The sequence below is a fragment of the Phyllostomus discolor genome, chromosome 5, assembly GCF_004126475.2.
Source record: "Phyllostomus discolor isolate MPI-MPIP mPhyDis1 chromosome 5, mPhyDis1.pri.v3, whole genome shotgun sequence".
NCBI classification, from domain to species: domain Eukaryota; kingdom Metazoa; phylum Chordata; class Mammalia; order Chiroptera; family Phyllostomidae; genus Phyllostomus; species Phyllostomus discolor.
This window is the reverse complement of record NC_040907.2, coordinates 65,352,893-65,371,335: the sequence shown is the minus strand read 5'-3', so window position 1 is coordinate 65,371,335 and position 18,443 is coordinate 65,352,893. Positions and strand designations below refer to the sequence as shown.

At 41.9% G+C, this 18,443-nt stretch overlaps 1 protein-coding gene across 3 annotated transcripts in view; it reads right to left on the bottom strand.

The window, feature by feature from the left end:
* Positions 1 to 18,443, bottom strand: part of CLCA2 (chloride channel accessory 2) — a 50,204-nt gene that overhangs the window by 14,180 nt on the left and 17,581 nt on the right. For 2 of the 3 annotated variants that reach the window (XM_028513338.2, XM_036026379.1), the window contains 3 exons: positions 15,717 to 15,987; positions 13,077 to 13,247; positions 9,450 to 9,683 (listed from right to left, as the gene is read on the bottom strand). In XM_028513338.2, the coding sequence (XP_028369139.1) occupies positions 9,450 to 9,683; positions 13,077 to 13,247; positions 15,717 to 15,987 (676 nt within the window). The remainder of the gene's footprint in view (positions 1 to 9,449; positions 9,684 to 13,076; positions 13,248 to 15,716; positions 15,988 to 18,443) is intronic. The other variant, XM_036026378.1, reaches the window with a different exon arrangement.

Below are 18,443 nucleotides of genomic sequence, written 5' to 3'. Positions count from 1 at the left end.
TACTACTATAGCCTGCTCACCTTTAAAAATCCTTTTACAATTTGTGGTAAAAACTGCATCCTTCCACAGAGACAGCCCTAGCAAGAGAGGGTGGAAGGCAAAGTCCACATGAAGAGGTAGGAAGGGTACCTGTTTATGAAACCTCCCCAGGCCACTGCTCTCTGTCTTGAAATGCAAAGGGAGACTCTGGCAGATCCAGGTTGTGTGTGCTCCCTCGAGCTCACATTGGAGGACAGCTGCAGTGGAGCCTCACCTTGGAAGCACCACAAGTGGCATCCTAAACGGCCATTCCTTGTTGGTCCCTAGAAGGGCTCAGTGAACATGAGAGGCCAAGGAGAGAGAGAGAGCAGAAGCTGTGGAGTTGAAACCCTGGGGCAGGTATATTTCTGATGTCCAGAGACTTCTGGGGTATGGAGAAGAGGATCTAGGAATTCTGGCCAGGTCTTATTTAGCTAAGAAAAAGCCTAGAACAGAGGGAAGACTGCCTCCTGATCCTAACATCTCCTTGTCTCTGGAAACCCCGAGAAGTTTTCCCAGAGAGGGGAGTCTCTACTTGCTGTTCACGGGTCAGTATTGGGGAGAGCAGTGGGAGGGGGTCAGTGTGTTATGGCACAAGATGAGTGCAGAACTGCACGGACTAGAAATCCACATGGAAGGTAAGGAGGTGAGTCTTACACATAATGGAGATAAAGCACCTACTCGATTTGGTTGAGGAGTCTCATCCTGCCAGGATGTGGAGCGCGGTGATAAAACTCTCCTGGCTACTTCCACGAGCGGGGTCATTTTTGACACTGTCAAAACAGCGTTGTTATAACACTGCTATAAAAGAATAGTCATACCTTGGTTCCTGTTGGGTTCAGAACTTGTCAAACAGTGTAGTCATCGCATTTTGATGAGAAAAAAATGTTTCAGCACTCCGCACTTGCCCGGGACTCATTGCACTTGCTAGAACTTGTGTGAGTCACACTGTCGCCCCGCAAGAGACAATGCTTCAGCATTCGGTACTTGTTGGATTCAGCACTCAACATGAGTTTCAAAGCGAATTAACAATGAGTACGGAGGTACCACTGTATTAAGTTGTGTATGGCGTGGTATAGACCACAGAAACAGTAACTATTTTTTGCCTTTAAATTTTCTTTCAATTTACTATTATTAAGATATTAGCTTTAATAAATGTGTTTCATCGCTTGCTCCCCAGAACACAGATGAAGATATCTAACTCTTTTAGACTCAGTAAATTTCTCCAAAGGCAAGCATGTGTCAGCGAGAACTGCACTCCCTTTGTTTCCACCTCTTTACCATGTCTGCCTTTAACAAGTGTGTTGATTAAGCATCACACACAGTGTAATATTTCAGTGTATCCCAGCCACAAATTGCCCAATACTTCATCAGAAAAATAAATAGCTCTATAATGAGAGAATTCTAAGTCGTTTGGGTAAACAGAGATCTCATTGTACGGAATCCCTTTGTCCACACAGCATTGCTTATACAACTCCATAGACGCCTCTGGGGTGTCAAGGACACAGTTCCTGTACCACCCAGACTCATGACCATAGGGAACAAGAGCATATCTTGTTTACCTTTTCTCTGATCACACCAAAAACCACATCTTGCAGGACTCTGTAGGAGCTATGCGTCAGCTCAGAGGCAGAGGAGACCATGGTGTCCCTCACAGGCACACTGGACTCCCATCTGGATCCCGGGTGAGGGGCGATCCTCCTCAACTTTCCATCATCTCCTTAGACCCAGAGGTCAGTCCCTACCCCTAGCCTGCTTTCAGGAGTCCCTGACCTTGGCCAGAACTGGGAGAAGAGTTGCTCATTTCCTTGGGTGGGCTTTGAAAAGGTCAGCCCTGAGGCCCGGGTGGCCCTCACCTAAGGGAATAAACACTACCCAGAGTCACCCTTTGATGACTTGTTCATCGAGTGGGCATGATGTAAAAGTCCCCAGATCTTCCCCCTTTGGCTTTGCAATGTGTTTTCTTATTATTTCCAGATGTTTTCCTACTAATAGTTGCCTTATCTAGTACAAGAGTGAGTCTATGTTCCCTGAACACAGTGGATATGGGGAAATAATCTAGAAGTGAGCAGGAAAACAAGCTATTTGGATTAAATACATTTTTTGCCTGGTTGATTCTCACAGTTGATAATCCACCGATGATGGCATACAGAGTGGAAAGGAACAAATAAGACTACCCTTATTTGCAGATGATACAATGACTTATGTTGAAAGTCCCAAGAAATCAAAAAAACCAAAACACTTCTCCCCCAAATTCAAAATGAACAAACAAACAAATGAGCAAGAAACAAACAGCCTCCAGAGCTAATAGATTAGCTAGGCCACAGGATACAAAATCAACATTCAAAAATCAGTTGTATTTCTATATATTATCAATGGCCATGTGGCAACCATGTACAGGACTTATCTACTGAAAACTACAAAGTGCTGATAAAAAGAAATTAAGGAAGATGTAAATAAGTGGAAAAACATACTGTTTATGGATTGACATTTCATGTGTACATATATATATGTGCATATATGTGTATATATGTATATACACACATATAAAGTGGTGTAGTGTTACCCAAAATAGTGAAACCACAAATAAATCCACACAAATAAATACAGCCAACTAATTTTTAACAAAGGAGCAAAAGATACTCAATGGAGGAAGGATAGGTTTTTAGAATAAAACAGAAAATCTTTAGGCTGTAGGGCAAGGCAAAGAGTTCTTAAGAATGACACTAAAAGCACAAGCCATAAAATAAAAAATTGGTAAGTTGTACTTCATCAAAATTAAAACCTTCTATTCTATGAAAGACCTGCGAGGAGGATGGGAGGACACACCATAGACTCACCGCAGACACATGTGGACTGCATACGTGTCAGGAGACTCGTCTAGAATGTGTCTCGAACACTCCAGGCTCCGCAGCAGCCAGGGGCTAGGGACGGGGTGTTACACAAGGGCTATCTTTTCAGTGACAGGAAGTTCTGTGTCTTGATTGTGCTGGTTGTTACACAAATTTACACATGTGGTAAGATGGCACCAACTCATGTGCAAAGGGAGTAGAATCTGAATAAGGCCCGGGCTTTGGGCTAATGTCGCTCTCCTGGCTGTGATGTTATCCTGTGACAGCCTGTGCCACCACTGGAGGAAGCTGGCCGAAGGGCACACAGGACCTCTTTGAACTGTTTTTTTTTTTTTTTTTTGCATCTTATTTTGAGTTTATAATTAGCTGTAAATAAAAAGTCTTTAAAGTGGTTGCCCCCATGGTCCACACTGGTTAATCATCAACCCAGGCAAACTGCAACTTGACTATCGCATTTTTGAGGGGTGGAGCAGGAGTGTGCAGTAAGCTTGGCAGTTGTGGCTTGTATTTTACTCAGGTGAAAAGTGAGTGACTACACAACAAGGTTTGACTTCCTGCCCTGCTCTATTCCCTAAAACAGTAGAGTCCCCTACGGCATGTTGGGGACATTGTAGCACCACAAAGACTTCTGAGACGAATCACCTCCCGGGCACCGAAGAGCTGGAGGGGTCCTGTCATTGAAATAACTGCTGTCTTTCTCAGGCTCCCTAATCCCTGGGGCCTGGACCCGAGGGTGGAGGTGAGGGCATCTTCCAAACTTCCAGTCATGGAGCTGAGAGGCAACCTCGGAGGTCTTCTGGAAAAATCCACCAGGAAGACCAGGGCAAGGCATGCCCAGGGCAGCAAGAGCCAGAGTCATGCCAGGTCTGGAGGGAAAGGGCAGGGCCTCCAGCCCTCCATGCTCCATGACTCGCTAGTGTCTTGACCTTCATCTCCAGGCCATCTGAGATGCTCCCAGGCAGAGACCCCCTCAGACTTTTGCCCCCATCAGAGCTCTCACCTACTGATGGTGACAAAGAGCCATTGTCCACTGGTGACCAGAATGAGGCTCCGGCTCTTTCATGGGACTTTTCAAGGAGGGAGGCACGGGACTCCAGAGTCCAAGCCTAGTCCAGTCTGAAGTGGCAGGGACCCTGACACATTACTGTGTTTCTCTCACAGCCCTCAGCTCCTTGCAGGGCCCCCCATAGTATCATTCCTCCTGGCAGGAGTGACTCCTGACTTGTGCCTTCAGGGGAAGTCTGTGTCTGCAGTTCTTTAGGATTCTGGCACTGGTGTACTGGTGATGACATCAGAATTCCCCTTCCACCCCCATCCAGACTTTAAAGTCCAGCTTGTTTCCCAGCTCCCCCTCATGGGTTTCGTCCCTGTGGGCTCAGCAGATCAGCGGTCTCCTCCCTTCCCTCCCACTCTGCTCATTCCCCCTGGGCCAGCCCGGCATCTCCCAGATCTTTCTCACACAGCCCTCCCTCCTGACTGCCTAAGGCTCCTCCCCCTCTTCCTGTTATTACTTAGTAAATGCTAATGTTTAGCAGAACCTAAAACATGGCACACACAATGTCAAGGTCTTCGGTACATTAGCTTATTTAATCCCCATTAAACACAGTGCCTGGTGCCTGGAAGGGGTTCCATAAATATTTCTTGACTAAATGCCTTCTCACAACAATCTTTTGTAGGTGGTATTATTAATTTCTCCATTCTGTAGATGAGAAAGTTAGGACTCAGAGATGTCCTCATCTCTGTCCTCATAAATGTCCAGCCCTAGGTCACGATGATGAGTGGCAGAGCTGGGATTCCAAAAGCAGGTCAGTTTCTAGGATTCAGGTGCTCACTCCATTGAAAGACTAGTTTATTCCTTCATTCAACAGATACTAGTCCAGTGTCTACTATGTGCCAGGAGCTATTCCAGGTGCAGGGGATGCGGCAGAGAAGAAAACAGACACTATTTTTTGCCTTACAGACCTTACAATCTAATGAGGAAGGCAGGCATTAAGCATGATAAATACCATAAGTACCATTTACAGCATGATTAATAGTGACAAGAGCTGATGAAAAAGGTAAGAACAGGAGAGAGTGAGGGTGTCATTTTATATGGGGTGAGCAGAAGTCTTCACAGAGAAGGGGAAAGCAGAGTAAAGACCTGATGAAGATGAGGGAGACAGCTCCAAAGGAATTCCAGGGAAGGGTACCAGATGCAAAGGCTCCCCAAGGCAGGTGGCTTCCTGGTGAGTTCTAGGACCAGTGAGGAGGCCAGTGTGGTTAGAGCAGTCTCTGAGGGGGAGAGTAGTGGGAGCTAAGAAAACCACAGTACCAGGTTGCACAGGGCCTTAGGTCAGTGTACAGATAGGCATGAACTCTGGGTGCCATGGAATTCACTGGAAGTTTAAGAAGGGAGCCATGCCATGTTCTGATGTGGCTTTTAACATGATTACTCTGGCTGTTGATAGAGACTTGAGAAAAAGCAGGAAGATGCATCAGCAAGGTGACCAGCTAGGAGGTTACAGCAATAATCCAGCTAAGATATTATTATAGTGGCTTGGGTTAGGGTGGTGGCAGTACAGGAGGTAGGAGATTGAACGCGATATATTTTTAAGATGGTGCCAACAGGATTCCAGACCCCTGTACCCAATGGCCTGTTGGACTTGGCAAGTTCCCTTTCACCTCAGACTCATCACATCCCAAACTGAACTCATTCCCTTCTCCCAAGAAACCTTTATCCCTCTTGCACTTTTATCTGTTATTACCACTCTCATGTAGACAGTTGCCCAAGCCAGAAACCTGACCATCATCCTTGACTCCACCCTCTGTTCGCCTCCCACATCCAATCGGCTACCTTGTCCCAACAGGCTATTTTCTTCCTCATCCCCACTTTCCCTGACTTCATTGAGTCACATCACTCTGGCTGGACCCCATCAAGTTTCTCCCTCCTGCCTGACCTCAGCAAACTCCACAAAGCACCAGATGGAGCTTCTGGGAAGCAGACCACATCTGTTTAAAACTCTTCTGAGACTCTCTGTAGCCTGCTAAACAATGTCCATATTCTCTGGCCTAAAGATACCTCACATAAATATAATGCCAGCCACACATGTAGTTTGGAATTTTCTTATAGTCACATTTTAGAAACTAAAAAGAAACACACAATTAATTGTAAATATGTGACTCAACCAATATATCCAAAATATTATCATTTTAACATGTAGTCAACATAAAAATATTAATGAGATCTTTTATATTCTTTTTTTTCTGCTAAATTGTCAAAAGCCAGTGTATAGTTAGTTTATACTTCTAGCACATCTCAGTTTGGACCAGACACATTTTTAAGCACTCACTGGCAATGTGTCAGTGCCAAACTAGTGCAGCTCTAGCCTTTCAGCCAAAGCCCTCTCCCATGGTCTTTTCTCCCTCCTCTCCAGGCTCAGCCCTGTTCCCATTCCACCTTCCTCACCTCTGGGTCTTTGGGCTCCAGCAGCCTGTAGTGCTGTAGTGCCCCAAACACCATTCTGTTTCATGACTTGCTGCCCTTGTGCATGAATTCAGCAGTGAGCTAGAGCAGGCTTGAACTGACTCTCAAAAGCCAGCTGTGCACATCTCCTCCCCACTCTCCATTCAGTGATATTACACTGACAGCTTGACATCAGCCATGTTGGGGGTATTTACACCACAGAAATTGGCAAACACTATAAATCAGGGCTTTTGGGGGAGGATAGGGGATCATTTGTTGATCACTTACCAGCATATCACTGTACATAATGCTCCTCCTCCATACTGCTCTTCTCCCACCCCTAATCACCTCATATGCTTTTCATCCAGTTAGTCATCTGTGTATATTTGCACCCCTACCAGACTTCCAGTTTAGAAAACAGAGCTTAGTTCTATGTACCCAATTCTTAGCACATGGTAGAGTTCCTCCTCTTCTGTGTTTTATTTCTTTAAACAACTCCTGTCATAGTTATCATTGTGTATAAGAAGCTATAAAAAGAACTGTAGAGACTTCTGGCTAAGATGGAGGCATAAGTACATACACTTTGCCTCCTCACAATATCAAAAGAAGGACAACAACAAATTTATAAACAAAAAATAACCAGAACTGCCAGAAAATCAAACTGTATGGAATCCATCTGACAACTAAGGAGTTAAAGAAGCAACATTCATCTAGACTGATAAGAGGGGTGGAGATGGGCAGCTAGAGCAGAGTATGTGTGGCAAGGTGGCAGCTGGTGGTCTCACATTTGTGTGCAGAAAAACTGGGAGGAACAACTGGGGAGTGAGACAGACCTCTCAACCCAGGATTACAGTGCAGGGAAATAAAGCCTCAAAACCTAAAACCTGTGAGGGTACGCGGTGGTGGGAGAAACTCCCAGCCTCACAGCAGTTCGTTGGAGAAGCCCACAGGGTTCTAGAACATACAAAAGCCCTCCAACCTGGGAACCAGCATCAGGAAGGCCCAATTTGCTTGTAGGTAGTATGAGAAGTGACTGAAAGCTAGCCAAGATCCGAGCCAGTGGCATTGTTCCCTCTCTGACCTCTCTCCCACATACAGTGCCACAATGCAGAGAAGTGAGTTGCTCCATCCTGATGAATACCTAAGGCTCCACCCCTTACAACATAACAGGTCTGCTGAGACAAGGAAATATGGCCCAAATGAAAGAATAGTTCAAAACTCAGACAAATAACTAAGTGACAAAGAGATATTCAACCTATCAGATGCAAAGTTCAAAACACTGGTAATCAGGATGCTCACAGAAGTGGTTGAATATGGTCATAAAATAGAAGAAAAAGTGAAGGCCATGAAAAGTGAAATAAAGGAACATATACAAGGAACCAACAGTGAAGGGAAGGAAACTGGGACTCAAACCAATGATCTGGAGCAGAAGGAAGAAATAAACATTTAACTGGAGCAGAATGAAGAAACAGGAATTCAAAAAAATGAGGAGAGGGTTAGGAACCTCCAGAAAAACTTGAAACATTCCAACATCTGAATCATAGTGGTGCCAGAAGGAGAACAGGAAGAGCAAGAAATTGAAAACTTATTTGAGAACATAATGAAGGAGAACTTCCCCAATCTGGCAAAGGAAATAGAGTTCCAAGAAGTCCAGGAGGCTCAGAGAGTCCCAAAGAAGTTGGATCCAAGGAGGAACACACCAGGGCACTTCATAATTAAGTTACCCAAAATTTAAGGTAAGGGGTAATCTTAAATGAAGCAAGAGAAAAGGAGCAAATTACATGGTAGAATTTGCTACAAAGGAGTTCCCATAAGGCTATCAGCTGATTTCTCTAAAGAAGACTTACACACAAGAAGAGGGTGAAAAGAAGTATTCCAAGTAGTGAAAGGCTACATCCAAGATTGCTCTATCCAGCAAAACTATCATTTAGGATGGAAGGGCAGATAAAGTGCTTCCCAGATAAGGTCAAGTTAAAGGAGTTCATCATTACCAAGCCTTTATTATATGAAATGTTAAAGGGACTTATCTAAGAAAAAGAAGAAGATCAAAACTAAGAACAGTAAAATTACAATAAACTCACAACTGTCAACAACTGAACCTAAAAAAAATCCCCAAAACTAAGCAAACGGCTAGAACAGAAAATGAATCACAGAAGTGGAGATCACATGGAGGGTTATCAGTGGGGAGGTGAAGAGGGGAGAATGGGAGAAAAGGTACAGGGAATAAGAAGCAGAAATGGTAGGTACAAAATAGACAGGAGGAGGTTAAGAATTATATCGGAAATGGAGAAGCCAAAGAACTCATATGTACAACCCATGGACATGACCTAAGGGTGGGGAAATGCTGGTGCGAGGGTCATATGGGGTGGGGAATAAAGAGGAGAAAAAAAATGGGACATCTGTAATAGCATAATCAATAAAATATACTTTTTAAAGAGGAAATAAACCCTTTAATGTGTAATCAATGATAACAATTTTTTTTTGGTGATGGCAAAGTAGTCGGAAAGATTATTCTTTGAGAAAAGTTATTTTGTTGAATTGCTGTGGACATGAAAGGATGAGGTAGGTGGAAGCCCGAATGCTGGAAAGTTAAAAGAGAACTTCATCAGTGATCACACAAGCAAGGGTAAGGAAGCCTGTGCCAGGGAACTGGTCCCAGCCTCCCTAACAAAAATGATGGCCAAGAGTGGGAGAGGAAAATGTGCGAAGGTTTACATGATGACTTATGGAAATTATTGCCTTAAACCTGTCTTCTTAATCTGAACAAATATCCAATTTTCCAATTTTCAGAAAATGAATTACCTCCAGTATTTGCAAGTCTATGCTCTGCAATACAGAATCTATTTCTGCTGATAAGACCACCATTCCATGTGGTATTCAAGTTTCCAGTCAATGCTTCTGTTTGATTAGTGCTGGTCAGTTTACAAGGGCCTCTTCAGTCCAGGGGGAGCTGACACACTCTCATTCCTAGACCCAATGCTGTAAAGTCTTACCAACAATGCAAAGCTTTTCGTGATGACCTTCTGATGCTTGTTCAGTTATAAACTCCCAAAGTTATTTGTATTAAATTAACACCTGATACAGTTATTAGAAATGCCTCCTTGTAGAAAAATAGGTAATAAAACCAAGAAACCTACCCTGGCCATGATCAAAGTCTTCTCCGGGTGCTGTCCAAGATAAAGTCACCTCCTCTTCCACTGCTACAGCCTCCAGGTCAATGATTTTGCATGGTGGAAACACATCGGGATGGGGGCCAGCTGGAACTCCCAGTACGGAGAAGGAGCCCCCTGAGCTTACTCGGCTAAAGCCCCACTTTCGCAGCTCCTCACTCCTGCCCGTGGATCTTCTTCGGGCATTCATCTGGATGTTACCTGGGACAGCCAAGAAAAGAATAGACTCAACAACAAATTACAACCTCCTGAATACCTTATTCTTGACAAATTATTGAGAGATATTTTAAGACTTTTTTGTTTATGACATTTTTGGAATAACTGAGTTTGTTTATTCCACAATTCATCCATTCATTCATTCATTCAGTATTTTGCAGGCATATCCTGTGCCAGTAATCATGGACAAAACAGTATTGCATGGAACTGATAGTCATATCAATAAACATATATTTACAAATTGTGATAAATGTTAGGAGGAAAAAAGGCAGGGTGCTGTTAAGGAAAATAGCACAGGTACATAATGTAGAGTGTTATCAAGGAAGCTATGTTTAAAAGTTTCATAAAGTATGAGCATGTGTCAGCCAGGTAAAGAGTGGAGGTAAGAATATCCTAAGTAGAGGGAAGAAGTATAAAACTCTGAGGTGTGGAAGAGCTTTCCGAGTTGGATAAACTTAAAGTGAGAAGTACAGTAGTTTGAGATGAGACAGGAGAGAAGTTTATGTAAGACCTTATGGGCCACGTTAGTGGTTTTAAAGTTTAATCTTACATCTGTGGGGAAGGGCAGTGACACAATGACATTTGCCCTTTTACTGGTCACTCTGGCCATTCTTGGTGGAAAGTGAATTCAAACACAGTGAACAAAGAGGCCACTGAGACAGCCATTGCCAAATGTCCAGACAAGAAAAGATGGCAGCTTGGTGCTCTGGCTGGGTGCTCAGTCAGTTGGAGCCTGTATCCCATACATCAAGGTTGAAGATTTTTGATCCCCATTCAGGGCACATACAAGCAGCAACCAATGCATGCATAAATAAGTGGAATAAAAATTCTCTCTCTCTCCCCTTCTCTCTCTTCCTCTTTCCCTCATCCCTCTTTCTAAAATAAAAAGAAATGGTATCTTGGGTTGGGTGAGAACAGTGGAGAGGAGGTAAGAAGTAGGCAGCTTGAGATGTATTTTGGAGATGAAATCAGCAAAAGCTGATGGTGGATTTGAATATGGTAAAAGAGAATATTGGCAAACAATAACAACGGCAAAACAGTAGCTCCCAGCTTTTTAAAATCAGCAACTTGGGAGAGAAGTAGGCTAAAGTGAAGGAGACTAAAAATGTAAGTTTTACAAGGTTTATGATTCCTGTAAAATATGTAATTGAAATGTCAAGGAGCCTGTTAGATATGGATTTTAACCTTCTATTGAGGCTTTAGATGAATTTAAAAATTTTGAAGTTATGGATTTGTAAGCTATAGTCATATAAACATTGTTATAGCTATGTGGATTAATGAGGTTATCTAATAAGAATTTCAACTATATTGATAAATTGCATTTTTTGAGTGCCTGGCTTACTATGTGCCAAGCACTTTTATAAGTATCTGATGTATATCAAATATTTAATTTTCCCAGCAATGCTATGAGCATGGTGTAATTTATTACCCTCAGTTTTACAGATGGTGAAACTAGAGTACACAGAAGCCAAGTAACTTTCTCAAAGTCACACAGTAAGTAAACGGGGGTGAGAGTGGGGGTGGGGGCTAGGTTTCCAACCCAGGCAGTGTGGCTCCAAATGGTAGAGTGAGAAGGTTAGGACTGAGCTCTGAGAACTGGCAACAATAGGGAAGGAGATGCTGGAAAAGAGCCCAACAAAAACTTCCAGAGAATAAGAGGTAATCAGGAGAGTGTTGTGTCACAGAAACCAGGAAATGACAAAGGAGAAATCAATCAGTTGTGCCAGATACTGCTCAAATCAGGTAAAATGAGGACTGAAATGTATCCTTTGAATTTAACAGTAGGGAGGTCATTGGTGACTGGGCCAGAGCAATTCCAGTGGGGAGATTTGGATGGAAGAGTGATTTGGATGGAAATCAGATTGCAGTGAGCAAAGCAGAAAATTGAAGGCAAGAAAGTACAGTCAGTAGGTTTAGATTAATTTCAAGGAACCAGACAACAGGGACTAGAAACATGGACAGCAGCTGAGGAGGGACCAAGAATAAGTGTTTCAACATGGAAAGTGATAAATCATGCTTGAGTGCTGCTCAGAGGCAGCAGCTGAGCAGGAACACACAGGCAGAGCTCTGAAGGCCCCTGGATGGACAGGCTGGATGGGATCCAGAGCAGATTCAACCGGGATATCAGCCTTTGGGGAGGAGAGGTAAGGAGGAAATGCAACAGTGTCTGGAGATTTGGTGGTGAAAACAGCAGCTTCCATTTTTCAGTGAAGTGTGTGCGCCAGGTTATCACCTGAAAGTTAGCTGATAGGGTGAATGTCACATACAGCAGGCATGCCTGGGAAACCCAGCTTTTTCTCACTAAGCTATTAAGGGCCCACATGAAATACACAGAGAAAAGCACAGTCGAATATTACTTTTCTAATCTCACTGTACACAAGGTGCTGGTATTTTCATCCTTTAAATTCATGGATTTAAAAAGGACACTCAGACCACTCAGTAACCTGCAGGCTCCTTGAGTGGAATCAAGTCTTATTCCACCTACCTGGTATCCCAAGTTCCTAGGACTAAGCCTGTCACCTAATAGGCCTTCAAAAATATTTGATTTATAAATGAAAGAGGGAATATCTACTTAGAAATGAAGTATTATATTTAGATAAAAATAGTTATAGTTGCTAAAATACATGAAAAGTACTCATAAACATTCTGTAGTTTTGTGAATGAGAATGCTTAGAACTGTTTTTGAGATTATTTTATAAAAAACTGTAGCATATTTCTGTTTGTTATATTTTAACCACTGTTTCCTATCAGGAACTACAATAATGGTGTTAAAAAGATGTGTATCTTCTATTTATTTGGCACTTTTATCTTGAAGGAAGATATAACATCTCCAGGAAGCACTCAGTTGACTGCAATATCCAAACTCATATTTTTTCAGAAACTCATTTCTTGTGTGGATTGTTTGGGTTACTTGCTCCCCTCTTTCAACTGCTAACAACTTTGTGTCTCTTTCTCTTGCTTAAACCTCTGTAGAGGAAATGCAGGAGCTGAAACTGTGAAAATTCAATAAATCTTTTTGTCTGTTAGTAATTCTGATGTAACAGTCACATGAAAGAGGTAAAAATAATGACTGACATGAAGGAAGGAGAAATCTGTGGGGATTTCCTGTTGCCTTATTGTAATCTACTACCATGTACCTTTCAAGAATAAAGAGATAGTCAACAACTTATGCCTTGACTTAATTAAGTAAAAAGAGTTTTGAAATTCCATCCCCTCTTTCACCTGAAAAGAGAGGGACAGAATTACCCCCTCTTGAACACACACACACACACACACACACACACACAACCTTCCCCTTTCTTCCCCCCTCTCTCGAATATACACACACAATCAGCTGTATTACATACACATTAAACGATGTTAGCTAATTATTCTTACCATTTGCTATATAACCTGGTATGTACATAGCATGACTCCCTGGAATAGAGTGGCCCAGGGCGCTTACGCTGGGAGAGTGATTGACATGTACTTTCAAGCTATATCTACCATTTACGGCAAAGGAGAAAAAATACCTCGAGTAAATTCCATCATTTTTTATAGCATCAGCACCTGTATGTGTATATAAAACAAAACAAAACTCAATGTCAACATGCCATCAGAGTTGATTATTAATATTAAATCATTAAAAAATAAGATTCACTCCTCCTGTTTTTCTCAATTTAGCATATGATGTGATGGTCATAACTGTTTTTGATATTATCAGGTGATTAAAAGTCTAATGGCTCCAAAATTTCTCCCTGTGGTTCCTTAACTTATGAAAAAATTATTTTCTGAAAGTGAATGAGTTGTACCTGCTTTGGTGCTAAGAAAGCATTTAATAATAACCTTTAGAGCTCTCCTTCCTATAATTGAAATTAATTCTAGTTTCCCACAGAAACCAAGCACATCCTTAAGCTGTTTAAGTCCCTTTTGATATAGAAGTGATCTGTTCCGGGAAATAAATATACATGCACATGTCTTTGTTTTCACACAATTTGAAGGGGTTTATGAATACCCTGAAGCCCTGATAAGAAAAAAAACCACTCCTCATGAAAAAAAAATCTTTGTGGTTGATTTTGAAAAGTGTGAAATCATTTAGTTTATTTATTAAAGTATACATGGAACTGTTATTCTAGATTGGCAGGGGCTTGCTGACTTGGAGTTTGCCAGTCTGTGGTTCCACCCATGGTGCCTTGGTCCTGAATGGCAGGAAGACCTAGACACTGGGGCAGCAGGGAGGCACAGCTTGGCCCAAGTGTAGATCCCCTCCACTGTTCAAGTGCAGGCAGCCGAGGGCAAGTGGCTTGTCCCATTCTTCTGCCACATTCCCAGCCCTGACTCAAGTGTTGTATCCTCACTAAAGCAAGTGTCCTAATCCCTATAGCAGAGGCAGGGCTGCTCCTTAACATACAAAAGTAGGAGTATATTTAATAAAAATAAAAAGTGCTAAGCATCCCATGATCATAGTAGGTTTAGAGATTGCTTTTATGTACTAGAAAGAAATCAGACCTTGGTATTTAGTGATTTCATGATGAATAAGGTCGACCTTTGTTGAGAAACAATAATGGAAAATTTCCCTCTGCCATGGTTTATTCATTAACTTTATTTAGCAGATAAATGACACTTTCAATATAAAAATAAGTATTAGACAATACAAGCATGCTAAATATTGGGGGAAATCTAAATTTATACTTTAATGCCTAAACAATCTTTTTCATTGTTGCTTTCATTAGAGTATAAATTTAGATGTCAAAATAAAATCATTGTAGGTAATAAATATTAAAGCTTATTGAGTCTATTCAAATGATCTTTCCTAAGATAATTTTGTCTGTTCTCCTATAAGCCAGCCTACAGGCTGGGGCGAAGAGGGGACATTCCGCAAAGTGTGTTTTTGGACTGCATGCATGGAATGAAAAGCTGTGGCTGTAGATAAGCAATCAGGAGTATGGAAGTTCATTTGGATCCGTCCCAAGAGACAAAACAAGAGGACTTGTCTTGTTTTGAGGTAGCCTTGAACTGAAATCCTTCTGTTTTTAAATGTCATACAAAATTGCCATAGCAAGTTACTAATGGGTTACCAAACCTAAGACTCCAAAATTTTTTATTTTTGAAACAACAGAGGGAAGGAATTTGATATAGCTGGTAGATCAGACACTTGGGGCTGCTAACCGATTTTGAGGTCTGCTGTCATTCTGAGAATTTAGTTTAGGAAAAAACAAAACAGGAAAGATAAAACAGCAAAGGAGTTTGTTTTCAGAAGTCAAAAACGTTAGAAAGAACCCCGACGCTGCTGTTTGCTGGCTTTGTGCAGCGCTGACTGCGCTGTGTGACAGGAAGCGCTGAACGCTCTCTCCACATGCAGAATGAGTGCGTTAAAGTGGGGTGTTGTTTTGTTTTACTTTGTTTGCCCAATGGTGGGAACATCTTTGTCCCAATTCCACTAGGTTTGCTGTTTGGTCTTCTTGGGACCAAACTCACACCTGTAAAGGGCACTAACTGTGCCCTCTTATCCACCCAGCTGCTTGGCTCAAGAAAGCCTTGGGTCATCTGGGGGTCACAAGTTCAATTTCCAATTTTCTCTTCTCGGTCGGGTTCAAGGGGGAAAATGGATACACAGTCATTGCATACCTCTTCTTGGGTTTTCATTTGCTATTTTAATTGTCCAGTAGGATCATGTCAGTGAATAGTACATCTAGTGAGTCTTAGTGGAATGTGGGCATGTCACAGGAACCTAGAAATTGTTCCTGTTGGTCCTCACTAAGTGTCACTGAGCAAGTGGAAGCTGAGACCTAGCAACTTTTCCTGCCACTTTGCTGTCACATACAGCCACTCTGAGGAGCCTCGTGGATACTCTTTTTCCAAATTCACAGTTGCTTTCCTCATGTGAATGTGACCTGTAGCTACTTTGTATGTCAGTGTTTCTATGCGAATTTGAGAATATCATAAGATTGGATGAAAAAAATGGAATTGAAAGAATATTAAAGATAACCTGAATATTGATACTGCAGCACCACAACAGATTGTGACATCACTTGTTACCTGCTCCATCATCAAAAAGTTTCAGCGTAACAGGATCTTCATCCTCTGGCTCGACAGTAGCAGTTACTGTAGCATTGAGAATGGGATAAAGCCCCTTTCTCACATTTGCATAAACCATCATGGGATGGGGAAAAGATGTGCTGTCTGTTTCTACAAAGGCCTCCACAGTAGCAGGAGGCTGGGCTGGGCGGGAGGCACGAGAGGTCACTGTCACTTTAAAGACTTGAAGAGAATGGTGGGTATTGTTCAGCGTGTAAGTCCAGAGCCCAGGCTGCAAAACAAAGGTCTTCTGTTTGGTCAAGTATGAAGATAAACCCTGAACATTAAAGCATAAATATAAGCTCTTAGGGTTTTTTATTCTAGTTTTATTTGTTTTGTATTTTCTAAAATAACTGCAAAAGAATGTCAGGAATAGTAATATTGCTTAAGGGATACCCAAATTCAGTATTTATGTGGCTCTCACAGCATAACCCACTTACATTGTGAGGTACCTCTTTAGGGAATCATACCCTGAACTTATCTGTGGGGAAAGGCACATCTTGAGTCATATTTTAGAAGATGATTATAACAGTGTTTCTTTTTTTTTTAATTTTATTTATTTATTTTTAGAGAGGGAAGGGAGGGAGAAAGAGAGAGAGAGAGAAACATCAATGTGCGGTTGCTGGGGGCCATGGCCTGCAACCCAGGCATGTGCTCTGACTGGGAATCGAACCTGCGATGCTTTGGTTCGCAGCCCGCGCTCAATCCACTGAGCTACGCCAGCCAGGGCTATAACACTGTTTCAAAGCTTCAAAGTATGGTGCCAATATTAATCTGAGGCCCTTAACCCAAAAGAAGATTCAATGTTTATATTCCTTTCATATAACAAGAATACAGCACATTCCCGTAATGATGATCTGTGGGAGTACACTTTACTAAAGGCAACAACATCCTACCTTTCCTCCACTTCCCCCAAATCCTCCACATACTCAGAAACCTCAAGCAACAAAACCCACATACACTTTTAGGGATGAAGAAAAGGAACACTCTTTTTTAAATTGGTCAGTATTTTACAATGTCTGAGTAATTTATAGAAATATTGATAAATGTCATTCTCTTTTGCCTGTCTAGACTGCATGGGGGTAAACCTGCAAATTAATGCCTGAAAAGAAAAAAACCTAAACTACAACATAGCAGAAATTTGTTCTTTTGTTTTAACTGTACATAAATACTCCTTTTCCCCCTTTCCTGCTGCTCCTTCTTAAACCCTGGAAGTAACAGGAGGAACATAGTTGAGCAGGAGGGAGAAGAGAGAAAAACAATGGGTTAGGGTATGTCAGAGTGGAAAGTAAGAGGCTGCCATACCTTAGCCAGCCTTCTTCATTGGGGTGCATGTTCTTTACCATTTTCTAGTGAAGTCACAATTCAAGCATCAAGATCATCTCTATCTATCTATCTATCTATCTATCTATCTATCATCTATCATCTGTCTATCTCTATTGTAATCATAACATTAGTAACAGATACATGGCAGGAACCTCTACAACAGAAACTTCTCTTTGGGTGCAGTAAGTGCTTCCATGTAGGGCACCTAATCCAGACTAAAGAGCTAGGCAAAGGCAGCCAGAAGTAGGTAAAGTGCTCCTGGCCCTTGTGAACAGGTGTGTAAAGAATATGATGACTTTGGAGAAAAGTTAAGTAGGAGCAGAGCATAGGTTGTTTGGTCAGGGGGTTAAGAGATGGATGAGCTTGGGCAGAAGCCAGAATAAGAGTAAACACGTGGATTTTATCCTGAGACCACCAAAAAGTATCTGATTTGTACTTCAGAAGGAGTACCTAATAGAGATGACGAGTGGGTGGGAAGGATGCTGGCCCAGAGGCAGGAGGCTGAGCAGAGGCTGTCAACAAGGTCTGGGGGGAGAGCTGGCCACCAGTGCTGAGGAGGGGCTGTATTCAGCCAGTGCAAGTGTGGATCTGCTCAATCCACCCCCGGCTTAGAACCTCTAGTGGTTTCCCTTTACCTTTAGGGTTCAAACTCCTATCCTTTTTACTTCCTTATGAAGCCCTTGCTGACGTGGCTCCTGTTTATTTGTCCAGCCTGATTATGCCCTCCACTTTTCTTTTAAATCTCCACCTAACTTGCTACTCAGTAGTTCATTCATTCTGAATTACCTGTAGTCTGTGAAGAGCCATATTCTCTTCCTCTGAGTCTATGTGTTGTTCACTCTGCTCCGTATGTCATTCACATCTTTACCCCCTTTATCCTTCAAATTTCCATTTTTATATTTTCCCTTCCAGGGATCATTCTTCTTCCCACCTTCCAGTTCCTAGCATGCCCCTTCTGTATGCTCTGGGTACCTAGTTCTTATTCTTATGGCATTTTATTATAAAGCAGTTAAAACAAGACTCGGCACATAGTAGGTGCTCAAAAACGTAGGTATTACATGTATTCATATTATAAATTCTAAGCAGAGGATTTTTCTAAGTGTATGTATAAGTATGTCATATAGATTTTGTAAAGAAGGAAGTGAGCGAAAATAAATTATTTTTACTACATAAATAGTAAGTTCCACTGTAAAAGTGTTGAACCTATATTAGTCATTTCCCTTAAATTTTTAACATCCATAAAATGCCGTCATAAATTTAAAGTCAAACTTTGATGTGTCAGAATAGGATTTCCTTCACACAATGCATTTAATTATGCAATTCAGCTGAAAGCCACCCACGTGACTAAACATTGTCATTACG